At 42.0% G+C, this 13,504-nt stretch overlaps 1 protein-coding gene across 1 annotated transcript in view; it reads left to right on the plus strand.

Annotated features, from left to right (window-relative positions):
• LOC308080013 (YY1-associated factor 2-like) overlaps positions 1-12,984 on the plus strand; it is a 46,932-nt gene extending 33,948 nt beyond the window's left edge. Inside the window, exons 3-4 of the mRNA XM_080421699.1 lie at positions 4,520-4,678; positions 10,124-12,984. Coding sequence (XP_080277825.1) covers positions 4,520-4,678; positions 10,124-10,562 — 598 coding nt within the window. The 3' untranslated portion in view covers positions 10,563-12,984. The remainder of the gene's footprint in view (positions 1-4,519; positions 4,679-10,123) is intronic.
• The last annotated feature ends 520 nt before the right edge of the window (positions 12,985-13,504 follow it).

Consider the following 13,504-nt stretch of genomic DNA (forward strand, 5'->3'; position numbering starts at 1 on the left):
TTTTCCTCTGAGGAAATGGAGAAAATGAGATGTGATATATAAGTCCCAGAGCAAAGTATCATCACGAGACAGGAACACTTCACTGGGAGAGGGGGGGGTGGGAGGGGGGGGGGGTCGACATTGCTCAATGACACCTCTGTCAGATGGTGGTGGAACTGTTTCTTGTAAGCTCTTGGGCATTGAAGCCTCCACACTTATGAGTGCTTTATTTGTCCGGGGAGTTTTTTTCCGCAAAGTGCTTGCTCATTTAACCCATTAAGACCGGGAACGCATCTGTGCAGTGGCGTCGTTAGGCGGGGGCTTCGGTGGCTATAGCCACCAATGTTTTATCCAAAGCCACCAAAAAAAATATTAAAAAGAAAATTATATATCTATAACCCTAACCTAACCCTACCCCTAACCCTAAAACCGAAATAAAGTAACAAAAAACGGGGGGAAAGTACCCAAATCCGCCGAAATCCGCAGAAAAAAAAAATTGGGCTGCGGACCCCCCCATCTCAAAATGTGTTGTTCCAGGGACCACCCAGGAAGCAAAGATTTGAGTTACAAATGTTCGCTTTAAAAAAATATATTATTCAAAGATTTGCACACATTTTCACGATTTTTCTAAAATAGCAGATCTACAAGCTCGTAGCGCGGCACTCGGTGCCGCGCTACGAGCTTCGAGCTACGAGCTTCGAGCTACGAGCTTCGAGCTACGAGCTTGTATATCTGCTATTTTTGAATAGCCAAAGGAGTCTGAAAATGACACACAGATGCGTTTACCGGTCTTAATGGGTTAACTTCACACAAAATGTGATGTAATTTATTAAATCTGTAAGCACTAAAATAGGTCGATCCGTTATGTAGTCGTTAACTGGTGAACATGCAAGTCATTGTGAAAATCTAATTTGGGCTGATGCAAACGGCTGATAAATTTAGGGAGCGTTCCTCCATTACAGGGACGCGGGGACACAAATGGAAGTGTTGCTAACATTAATCAAACTCCTCTCCATGTAATAAACACGGTCTAACGTGACAGCAAATAGGGCTGGTTGGTATATAAAGGCCATAACAAATTACAAAACAATAGATTCTCTCCTCACGCTCACCATGAAGGTGAAGTCGGCACGCCGTGTTCTGTCGCTGCTGGTCCAACCATGTGCCTTCAGGCCAGTGGTGGGGAAAAGTACTCGAATGTTTTACTTAAGTAAAAGTATCGATACTGCAATGTAGAAGTAAAAGTCCGGAATTCAAAGTGTAAAAAAATTAGTAAAAGTACAAAAGTATTGCTATCAAAATGTACTTAAAGTACCAAAAGTAAAAGTACTACAAGCTCCCAACGCGTCGCATCACGACGCGTTGTGAGCTTGTAGATCGGCTATTTTCAAATTGCTTAGCTATAAAATAGGGCTAAAGTGGCTAATGTATGTTTTATAATGTAATCATTTATATCTGCAAAGTAACTATAGGAACTAAAGTTTTCAAATAATTGTAGTGCAGCAAAAGTATAAGATTTGCCTCTGAGATGTAGTGGAGTAGAAGTAAAAGTACAGACAATTGGAAATACTCCAGTAAAGTAAAAGTACCTCAACATTGTACTAAGTAAATGTACTTAGTTACTTTACACCACTGCTGCAGGCCTCCACTGCTGGATGTGTGCGTGCGCGCATATAAATGTACTAAGCGCACGTATGAAGTTTGAGCCTGTGTCAGATAGATGCCACATTTTGGAGAGTCCTAGACTGATATTTTGCAAAACAGTGCAAAATCTTGAAATTAATTAGAAAAACTTAGATTTTATTCAAGTTTATATGTGTGTTTCCGTAAGTATGAGCAAACTGAAATAATGAAATTAAAACATTTAGCTTGATAATACATTTTAATTAAGTATATACTGTATATGCAAACTTTAAACCTTAATTATACAATGAACAAGCAAACGAGTAAATGTTACACACGTGAACTGAACGTTTTATTTAAACCGCTTTTCTATTCAAACACAGTTTGCCTATAGTGACACGCCCCAAAAAAGGGACGCCAGGTTGAAAGTGGTTAAAAATCGGCTAAACTGAAAGGATATATAGCGGCCAAACTGATGTATCAGTTGGGCTCCAGTACTGTATGTGCGTGCACGCGTTGTGTGCGTGCACGTGTCTCTGTCCACATTCGGGTGCAGGATCTGTGGTCCCTCAACAGATGGCTTCTTCAGCACAACAGTGGCATCTAAACTCTAACACTGGCAGCCACAGTCAGAGGCACGCACACACACACATAATATGCTCACAATCCTTGGGGAACACATACACACTCACAGCTCTCATGCAAATACTGACAGTGTTAAACATGCCATCCCTTTCTCGCGCACACACACACACACACACACACACACACACACACACACACACACACACACACACACACACACACACACACACACACACACACACACACACACACACACACACACACACACACACACGTACATACTGTACACTCATTTGCAGATATGCTCACACACCCCTCATGCATGGTAAACCAGTGCCAGAACCGTTGAATAATGCATACTTTTTTGTGAATCTTTTCAAGGCAAAATGAGCTCATGGAGAATAGAAAGGTGACAGATCGTTAAGAACACAGAACATTCCAAACACATTTCCCATTGGAGACACACCTGCCATTTGACACCTAAACTGCTGCTATTATGTGACCAGAAAGTAGTGTGATTACAGTTACACTACGCAATGACATTTAGCTCTGCCCTGTTGGGTTCTCCACTTACAAAGCTGTAATGTTGCAGAGAATCAAGTTAGCAAGACAAGTGATCAAATTTTCATTTACAGATTTCAAAATGCTTCACAACAAAATGCTCTGAAATGCATTTTGAACTAAACAACAGAGGATGCTTGTGGCATCAGAAAGGTATAACATATTATCACTTCTTCTAGTCTTGTAATATCTTTGAAATTAGCTATGTCTTCGTGCAGGTGGTGACAGCTTCAGTAGAAAGGGTTTGTTCGTAGTGCAATGTCTCTATTTTACATTACATAAATGTACTTGAACGTACTGGCACAAGTAATGTGATTATTTTGGGTCCAGATGGTGCAAGTATGGGGGCTGAAAAATGGTTATGGTCTTAGTTTTTGAGGGGAAAAAACAACAATGTTTTGGATCCTGGATTCTTTTAAGTGGCCTTTGGGAAATGTGGTGACATTATTTTGTCCTCTGTAACATATTGTAGTGAGAGAGAGAGAGCTTCTTTGCCAGAATGTAAATGAGCAACGCTTGTACCTCTCCTCTGTCCTCGCCGAAGCTGTCATTGTTGCGTCAGTGTGGTTTCATATTAAGAGTTGAATCAAGCCCAGGCAGGTATACACACAGACAGTTTGCCTGAGCAGTGAGATGCATTGTGAATACAGCAGGTATGTGTCTCGCAGTGGTGGGAAAAGTATTGCTCAATTGCTTTACTTTAGTAAAAGTATCAACACTGCAATGTAGAACACTCCAAGGTAGAAATACTCTGTTTACAAGTAAACGTTCGGAATTCAAAATTTACTTGAGTAAAAGTGCAAAAGTATTGGCATCAAAATGTACTTAAGGTACCAAAAGTAAAAGTACTCATTATGCATTATCAGAATGTCCCATTTCAAGTTTTCAAATGTGTAACAATCTTTTGAAAATAGCAGATCTAATGCGACGCATAGTGGGCTTGTAGATCGTCTATTTTCAAATGGCCGAAATGTATATAGGGCTGAAGTGATTAATGTATGTGTTGTAAGTTACAACTAACTTGTAATAATAATCAAAATCTACAAAGTAACTAGTAACTCCAGTTTTCAAATAACTGTAATGGAGTAAGTACAATATTTGGATCCGAGGTGTAGTGGAGTAGAAGTAAAAGGATTGGAAATACTCAAGTAAAGTACAAATACCTCAAAATTGTACTTAAGTACAGTACTTGTGTAAATGTACGTAGTTACTTTCCACCACTGGTGCGTCGTTAATGCTTGATTTATAGTCTGTCGGTGCCACGTCCCCGAAAGTAGCAGATCTACAAGTTCACAACGTGTTTCGATGGCAACGCGTTTTGTGAGCTTGTAGGTCCAATATGTCCGAGCGCGCGACACCGTCATACGACAAACTATACTCTATAAATCAGCCTGGTGAGAGACCTTACCCCAACCAGCCAGGGCCCTAAACAGCTTTGGCAGGGTTTATTGGGTCTTTGATTACAGCTGTATGCTAGCATAAAGCTATACGCTCCATCTCATTAACCTTCTCGTTCATCTCTCCTCTTCTCTGCTTTCACCCTCTCTCTCTCTCTCTCTCTCTCTCTCTCTGGTGTTGAACATCTCTCTGCCCCTCCTTTCTCTTTCACTGGCTTTGTTGTTATCGCTCCGTCGCTCACACTCACCTTTAACTGACTTGTGTGCTTTCTCTCTCCCTCTTTCCCATCTCTCTCTCTCTCTCTCTCTCTCTCTCTCTCTCTCTCTCTCTCTCTCTCTCTCTCTCTCTCTCTCTCCCTCTCTCTCTCTCTCAGGAAGCCTCGTCCAGTCTCTCAGCTGGTGTCCCAGCAGCAGGCCACGCAGCAGTTCGCATCGCCCACACAGCCCAAGAAGGAGAAGAAGGAGCGACCGGAGAGAGAGAAGAGCGACAGAGAGCCCGCGCTTAAGAAGAACAGCAACCACAAAAAGATGAGGTAACCATGACGATGCTGTTGACCGGAGGACGAAAGGGAATATTATGGCGGATAATATAACATAACGCAATGAATGAATGATTTAACTTTGCAGCACCTGATTTGAGGCGGTTGTGTTTACTACCGTATTTCATTAAGCATCCTGTTATTATTATTATTATTTTATTTTTTTACCACTTAAAACCTAGCGTCCCTATTTTGGGGCGAACGTTCGGAGAAAATACCAGATCTACAAGCTCGCAATGTGTCGCACCGCGACCCGTTGTGAGCTTGTAGATTGGATTTCGAGTTAATGGAAACTAACAGCCTTTCTCTTCCTGGAACGTTAGCGTGCTAAAATAGTAAGCTGTGGTTGTTTGAATCAATTACAAAAAGAAATCCCCGCCATTGATGTTGTGTGGACCGATATATGAGAGATAGGGTTGTAAACCAGGTGTATTGTTCCGTTAACACATTGACTGCCAGAGTTTATTCATAATGTACTCACCCCTGTGCCAGCAATTTGCGTGTTTTTTAATTTTTTTGTTTTGTAATTTTTCATTCAAATACATTCTCTGATTGTGTTGTCAAGCACCTACGATTGTTCCACCAGTAGAGAGCAGCACATCCAAACATTGATCACCTCGCTCACCCCCTCCCAAACAGGCCCACGTCATATCCGGTCATTCAAAGGATGTGACGTTTTCGACAATTCCCGGCCCGCTGATCGGCCTGAAAACGACGTGATACACTACGACGATGGCTGTTAGTCACCCGGACCAAAGAAAATAGAAGTTGAGCTGTCCGTTTGTCTTTTCTACCGTGTGAAAAACCGTGTTTTTCCTTATTCTGGCCGAAAATCACCGGAGAAAAACAACGTGACCCGGAAATGATTTTTTTTTTTTACATCCGGCTCCGGGTGAGTGTGACGTAAGTGGAAAACGAAAGTGTTGATGAGAAATAAACACAGCCGTGCGATCACAGATTAAACAATGAAAATTCAAAAGAACGTGTAAACAGGCTCTTATGAATCCTGGCACTCAAGCGATGGATTTGAAAGAACGTGTAGACGGGATCTTGGCACTGTATGTGTTAAGAGGGATGGGGAGAAGCAGAGCGATGTAAAAGAGAGAGTGTTGACAACTGAAGTCCAAAATGCTGGATCGTCACGTGACTCACATCACATTAAAGGGTAAGACCACTTTGGTAGAGGTTTGGGTTGTGTATTTACCTTGCCATGATGCAACTCCAAAGGTGGACAAGAAATCAAAAATAATTGCTCCATTGATTAGAAATTGGTCATTCTAAATTTAGTGAGGGCTGTTAACAAAAAAATGTGGACACGGCTCACAAAAGCGCCACATTTTTTCTACATGCTCTCCATCACCATAGGTTTCATTTTGGAAGGGTAGCCACGTCATCAAGATGGCAGAAGGCGGCCATCTTGGATTGCAAAGATGGCCACCATGTAATATCTATAATTGCCAATATCTCGGCTTCCAAGCCACTTAGAAGGTCAATCTTGGTGTCAAAATATACATTTTCTGGGACAAGGAATGCAATAAAACTATAGGGAATATCAATAAGTGACTAATTCTGCCAAGATTAGATAAATTGGCGCTTTTGTGAGCCGTGTCCACATTTTTCAAAAATCGGGTCTTACCCATCCTCACTAATTTGCTCCTCATTGACTTACATTGTACGGTAAAACAGCTCTCAAAGTCACTCTTTTAGCACGTAAACAAACACGAACAAAGCTAATTCAGACAATATAGAACATCACCAAACCCAGAACTGTTTGTTTTTTTAATAAAAATGTTAACTTCCTGCTGATCTTACTATTTGAAGATCCGGATCCGGATCCGGATCCGCGAATCCAGTCCGGGTAAAAATACCAAAATCAACAGGAAGTTAACATTTTTATATTTAAAAAAAGCAGTACTGGGTTTGGTGATGTTCTATATTGTCTGAATCAACTTTGTTTGCGTTTGCTTATGTGCTAAAAGAGTGACTTTGAGATCTGTTTCACCGTACAATGTAAGTCAATGAGGAGCATATTTTGAATTATCAATTTCTAATCATTGGGGCAATTATTTTTAATTTCTTGTTCACCTTTGGAGTTACATCATGGCAAGGTAAATACACAACCCAAACCTCTACCAAAGTGGTCTTGCCCTTTAAAGACGTCCGATAGTTCCAGTGACATTTTAAATTGATTCAGTGATGATAAGATACTGTCTGATTGTTTATCTCATCCTTTAAAAGTGTGAACAGACTATTCTGCTGCAACTCACTAACTTAGTGGTTCTCAAACCATTTCGTGCCAAGGACCCCCAAATTGATATGTATGTGGCCACGGACCCCCACCCGAAAATATGTTGTGCCAGGGACCCCCAGAAGCAAAGATTTGTGTTAAAAAAATGTTCGCCTTTTAAAAAAATAATTCAAAGATCAAGATTAGCTCAAAAATAGCAGATCTACAAGCTCGTAGCGCGCACTTGGTGCCACGCTACGCCCCCCAAGGACCCCACTTTGAGAACCAATGCACTAACTTACAATAACTAATGAGAGGCTCCATGATCTGCCATTGCTGTAAAAAAAGAAAGAAAGGGGAAAAAAACAGGTCTTTTGGAGTGATTCGAGTTGTCGCAACTCTCTCTTTCTATGGCTCTGGGGAGAAGCTGTTCCTGGGACACAGATGGAACAATATCAGACAGAGAAGTCATTTGATGATGCTCTTTGACGGTAGCATGTGGACCATTAACACATTGAATGCCAAAAACGGTCCGGACCGTTTTTGAGGGTCCAAACGAGAAGTGCCGAAAACGGTCCGGACCGTTTTTGACCCAATTCTATTTTTATACATGTGGGCCACGTGGGGCGCTAAAACGAAACTTTGACATCACCCAAGCAGTTTCTGAGAAGAAGAGGCTGGATCTGGCTCCATGTCAAAAATCCTTCCGGTCGGCGTTTTCAATGTTATCTCCTTGATTAAAAGCTTAATATCTCCATTTCTTTTTAATGTGGTGGAAACGAGCCGTTTTCGATCGGCGATCACGCTGCAATGGAGGGTCGCGTTGGAAATATTATTGTTCCAGGCGTTAGTCGGGACCCTCCGCCGTCTCGCACGCACGCTTTGTTTACATGCACTTCCACGTCGGGGCTTCTCACAGCACGAAATGTATAACGCAAGTGGATGGAAGAAATGCTGGCACTCAACGTATAATATTTTAATAAACCTCTGGCACCCAATGTGTTAAGACCGGGAACTTCAAAAATAGCAGATATACAAGCTCATAGCGTGGCACCGAGTGCCACGCTATGAACTTGTACATCTGCTATTTTTGAAAAAGCGTGAATTTTTCAATATATATATTTTTAAGCGAATATTTTTAACACATGTTACAAATTCTGGGGGGTCCCTGGAACAAAATATTTTGAGATGGGGGTCCACGGCCAAATACATATCATTGTGGGGGTCCTTGACATGAAAAGGTTTGAGAACCACTGATATTAAAGCAAATTTAAAACTGTTAGAATTTAGAAGACATTTTTAGAACCCTCCCAGAAGCAAAGATTTGAGTTTAAAATGTTCGCTTTAAAAATGTAAATTTTCAAAGATATAGCAAAAAATATAGCAAAAAATAGCAGATATACAAGCTCTTAGCGCGGCACTCGGTACCGCGCTATGAGCTTGCATATCTGCTATTTTTGAATAGCCAAAGAAATCTAAAAATGACACACAGACGCTGTCCCGGTCCGGTCTTAATGGGTTAAATAGAAAGGCACAATGTGCTTATATTAATTACAGTACTTGTGTACGTTTGTTGGGGAGGCCTGTTTTTTACAGCTTGGCTTTCGACATCAGAAAAAGCACCACTTTGTCTACATACTGTATAGAGGTGTAGCGATACAGTAACTGTATCGATGCATCGATTTGAATTTTCAACGATCTACTACATCGATATGCAAACAGCAAAACATCGTATCATTTGACTTTGTATCGTATCGAATCGTTTTGCAATGCAAATAATACATTTTTATCGATACTAAGTACTTGTGCGTTGTATTTAGCAATTTTACATTTTTCCATACATATCGCTACACTTGGTTTATCGATAAATGTGTGTAATGTCTGTATTCATGTCAAGGTGCCAGAGAATCACTGTGTTTACTTATTTATATCATAATAATGAAATTGTCCCTTAACCCATTAAAGGAGTAGTTCACCATTGAATTCATGGAGATTATTTAGTTTTTGTCGCATTCCTGAGCCAATAATTTGATGACCGGGTGTATTTCCGGTAGGAGACACAATGAGTCTACTTTGTGTCTCCTACCGGATACATTAGCATCTTTCCGCCGGTCATCAAATTATAGTCTCAGGAATGCGACAAAAACAAAAAAATCTCCATGAATTCAATGCTTCATGGGGTGTGGAATTGATAGAAAATAAGCATTTTTTACTACTCCTTTAAGACCTGGAACGCATCTGTGTCACTTTAGATTTATTTGGCTATTCAAAAATAGCAGATATACAACACTCTCCACACGTTTCACACAGATTCAATCTTTTTGCTAAATAGCTACTGTATCGATTTTAAATCATTGAATCGTATAGTATCGTATCGCCATGAATGAACCAATATCGTCCATCAAGTTCAAGTTCAAGTTTATGTCCCAAACTGGGTAATTTATGTTACAGCAGATAGTAAGAAACTCCAACACACAGTAAACATACATACACAAGACCCACATAGACATAGACATAATCACAAGATCCAGATAATAATAGCTACTCATAGCTACCTCCTCCTGCTGCTATTATTGATGGCACGAATGGAAGGTAGGTACAAATGAGAATTTGTACCTATTGTTTTTAGCTACAGGGGTCTTTAACCTTTGGCCGGAAGGCAAGAATTCATATTCAGGATTTAGGGGGTGAGAGCTGTCTGCCCTAATAGAAGATGCTTTCTTAAGCACCTGCTGGTCATATATATGACTCAGACAGCTAAATTGTACCCCCACAATCTTGCTAGCCCCCCTCACAACCCCATTAAGGGCATTTCTCTGTCTAATGCCAAGGTTTCCATACCAACAAATGGCAGCAAATGAAATAACAGACTATGAAAGCTCTGTAGAATAAAATCATCAATGACTTATCCAGCTGAAATTTGGCTAGCTTCCTTAAACAGAAGAGGCGCTGTTGACCTTTCTTACACACCATTTCAGTATTGAAGTCAAATTTCAGACGATAGTCAATAATGGAGCCGAGATATTTATAAGTGGTTACCAAATCCACTGTCTGGCCATTTATGACACTACTCTGAGGAGCTGGTGGAGATCGTCCATGTATCGTATCCTCAACCATGTATCGTGATGCGTATCATATCGCTGCTAAAATCGTTAACACCCCTAACACTGTACCTGACCAATATCTTTGTATTTCTCATCCGTTTTTAAAAGGCCGCGGTTAAAAAACATCGACCGGAGCAGCGCCCAGCACCTGGAGGTGACGGTGGGCGACTTGACGGTCATCATCACGGACTTTAAAGAGAAGGCCCGGCCTTCCTCCACCACCTCCACCCCTCCCTCATCCTCCTCTTCCTCGTCCTCCTCTTCCTCATCGTCCGCCGCTGCCCCGGTTTCCGCCGCCGCCCCTGCCGCCACCACCGCGGCGTCAGCGCCTTCAGCGGACCACCACCACCACCACCACCTCCTCCACCAGCAGCAGCAGCAGCAGCAGCAGCAGCAACACCACCCACACCCACACCACCACCATCACCATGCCCAAGCCCAGAACGGCTCCTCAGGACCCGACAACAACAGCAGCACAGAGAGGGGGCTCTCTCGCTCCTCGTCGCCTCGGGGGGACGGCGCCTCCATCAACGGGGACTCCCGTTGATGGATGCTGCAAACCCCCCCCCCCCCATCTCCCCCCACTGCTGCCCCCGCATCACCTTACCTGCCCCTAGTCCTATGCCCCTGGATAGCAGCAGGGGGACGGCGGGGGACGGGGGGTTTCCCTCTACCCCCCAATGCCAACATGGTCCCTCACCCCCCTAACCCTTGGCCGAGCTTCAACGACGGACAACGATGGAAAGTCCCCACTGTGTATACACAGACACCAAACAACACCACCACGCCTCTACTGGATAGAGGGGTTTGCGGGGGGGGGGGTAATTTGGGACCGCACCTACACGGCCAAATCAAGGGTTATAGGATTTAACTCTCAACCCATTAAGACCGGGAACGTCATTTTTTTGATTTCTTTGGCTATTCAGAAAAATAGCAGATATACAAGCTCATCTGCAAATCTTTGAATATATGCTTTTTTCAAAGCAAACATTTTTAACTCAAGTCTTTGCTTCTGGGGGATTCTACACATGTCTTCTAAATCCTAACAATTAAAAAAAAAAAACGTATGTTGCCATATATCAGTGGTTCTCAAACTTTTTCATGCAAGGGTCCCCAAAATGACATGTATTTGGCCGCGGACCCCCATCTCAAAATATGTTGTTCCAGGGACCCCCCCAGAAGCAAAGATTTTAGTTAAAAATGTTTAAACGCTTTAAAAAATATATATATTCAATGATTTGCACACATTTTCACGATTTGAAGAAAATAGCAGATCTACAAGCTCATAGCGCGGCACCGAGTGCCGCGCTATGAGCTTGTAGATCTGCTATTTTTAATAGCCAAAGTATACAATAATGGTTAAAGTGGTTACACAGATGCGTTCCCGGTCTTAATGGGGTTAAGAATGGGCCCTAAATCTTACACTTTTAAGAGTTTAAATTAACGCTCCGGATTTTGCCCAGTAGCGTCCCACAAAGCTCCATTCACTGCCCAGCATCATCGTCTACAACGACCCACCTCAGGGGTTTCCAGGGCAGCAGACGACAAGCTCTTCCTCCTCCAGATGGAGAGAACGAGGAGGTTTCGGCCATTTGCTCTTCTCCCATACATTATACAACACTACACCCTAGGGCTGGTGACCTCAAATCAATAATCACTATTATTACAAACGTTTTGCCTCCATTGCGATTAATGCAAATCTTTGTTTTGTTTTTTTAATAGCAGATCTACAAGCTATTTTAGCATGCCGCCATTGTACAACTAAGTATAATGCCGGGTCAAGTGGTTTGATCAGACACGTTTATTTAGTCGATTTCAAAAAATCATTTCAAAATATTTTGTGTAAAAAGCAAATCATAAAAAACCTGCTTCTCGATTATTCGATTAACCTACATGAGCAAGATCATGTCAGTTATTGGTTCTAAATAGCAGTTTTGATATATTTTCGGGTAATTGCTCAGCCATACTACGCCCGATTCAATCCCACATCTCCCGGTGTTCTCTCCGCTGCACCCCTGAGTTCCCCCCCACCGCTAGTCTGATACTCTTGAGAAGCTCTTTCACTTCCAGACTGGTTTGTTTCTAGAGCCCAAGATGTCAAAACTAGAACTCGGTTCTGTTTTTTTTTTTTTTGGTCCAGGCCGTTACTGAACTGTGTCGTTCTCGTATACTGTCACAGTGAGGCACGTTTTGACGATATGACGTTTCAGGCAAAGTTTGAAGCGTTGCTGGTGAGGGGAACCAAGCAATTTCGCAAACGATGTGAACACGCCCCAACCTTTCGGCAGGACGCCGGCAGGGATGTGCTCGTTGCGTTCCTCTCCCAGCGGACGGTATTCCGGTGGAATTGCTCTGTGTGGAACGTTTAAAGGATGCTGACAGTCCGTCGTACCGCCAAGTATCTGTACGGCACAGTGCTTCTACAACAGACAAACAATGGAAAAAACCCTAGTCGTCAAAAATGTGGACGTCCGATTCTGAACATACGCATTTAAGTAGCTGTATAGTTTATAGCCTGCAATAAGATGGACTTTAGAAACTGCTGGAAATAACTTCCTGCTCAATATATCGTAGTGGGGGATATTTTGGAATACACTACAATCCGGTTTCCTGTTGCGTCACAGGGCAACGTGAGACAAATAAATAATTGATGACGGTTATAATTCACTCTACAATGGCTTTACTCTTGTGTATTGACCTAGGGGAGTATTATAAGTACACAATACCACTGTATTTAATGAAAATCTCCTTCATCTGTGATGTCTTAATTTCATAGAAAAAGAACGATTTTTGATTTTCATGAAAATCTGTTGGCATGGTCTCTTAAGAAATTCCAAATAATATTACTTCTAGGAGGCAGGCCCTTGAGTTGGAAACTAGTCAGTTTTGACACTACTCTTAACCCTCTAAGAAGAACGGGAACGCATCTGTGTCATTTTAAGATTTCTTTGGGCTATTAAAAAAATAGCAGATATACAAGCTCATAGCGCTATGAGCTTGTAGATCTGCTATTTTTTGAAAAATCGTGAAAAATGTGTGCAAATCTTTGGATATATGTATTTTTAAAGCGAACATTTGTAACTCAAATCTTTGCTTCTGGGGGATTCTACAAACGTCTTCTAAATCCTAACAGTTTTTTGAAAAAACATATTCTCAAAAATGATATGGCCGTGGACCCCCATCTCAAAATATTTTGTTCCAGGGACCCCCAGAAGTTGTAAGAGAGTCAAAAATGTTTTGTAGAGCGAACATTCTGTGGAAATAGCAGATCTACAAGCTTGTGATCTTGTAGGTTGGCTATTTTCGGCTAAGATACCTTAGCGTAGAGGGGGGAAAAGGATGGGGCCGTAGTGTGGAGCCCTGGGGGACTAGTATATGTAGGGTTTAAGTGGTTAAATGTGGAATCTTTATGTTACTCTAACAACTTGAGAGCGAACACTATCAAAGAGCTCATCTGTTAGCTGCATGTTTCTTTGGCATTGCGGTTTG

Source organism: Gymnoscopelus braueri (assembly GCF_963280865.1).
Source record: "Gymnoscopelus braueri genome assembly, chromosome: 23".
NCBI lineage: Eukaryota > Metazoa > Chordata > Actinopteri > Myctophiformes > Myctophidae > Gymnoscopelus > Gymnoscopelus braueri.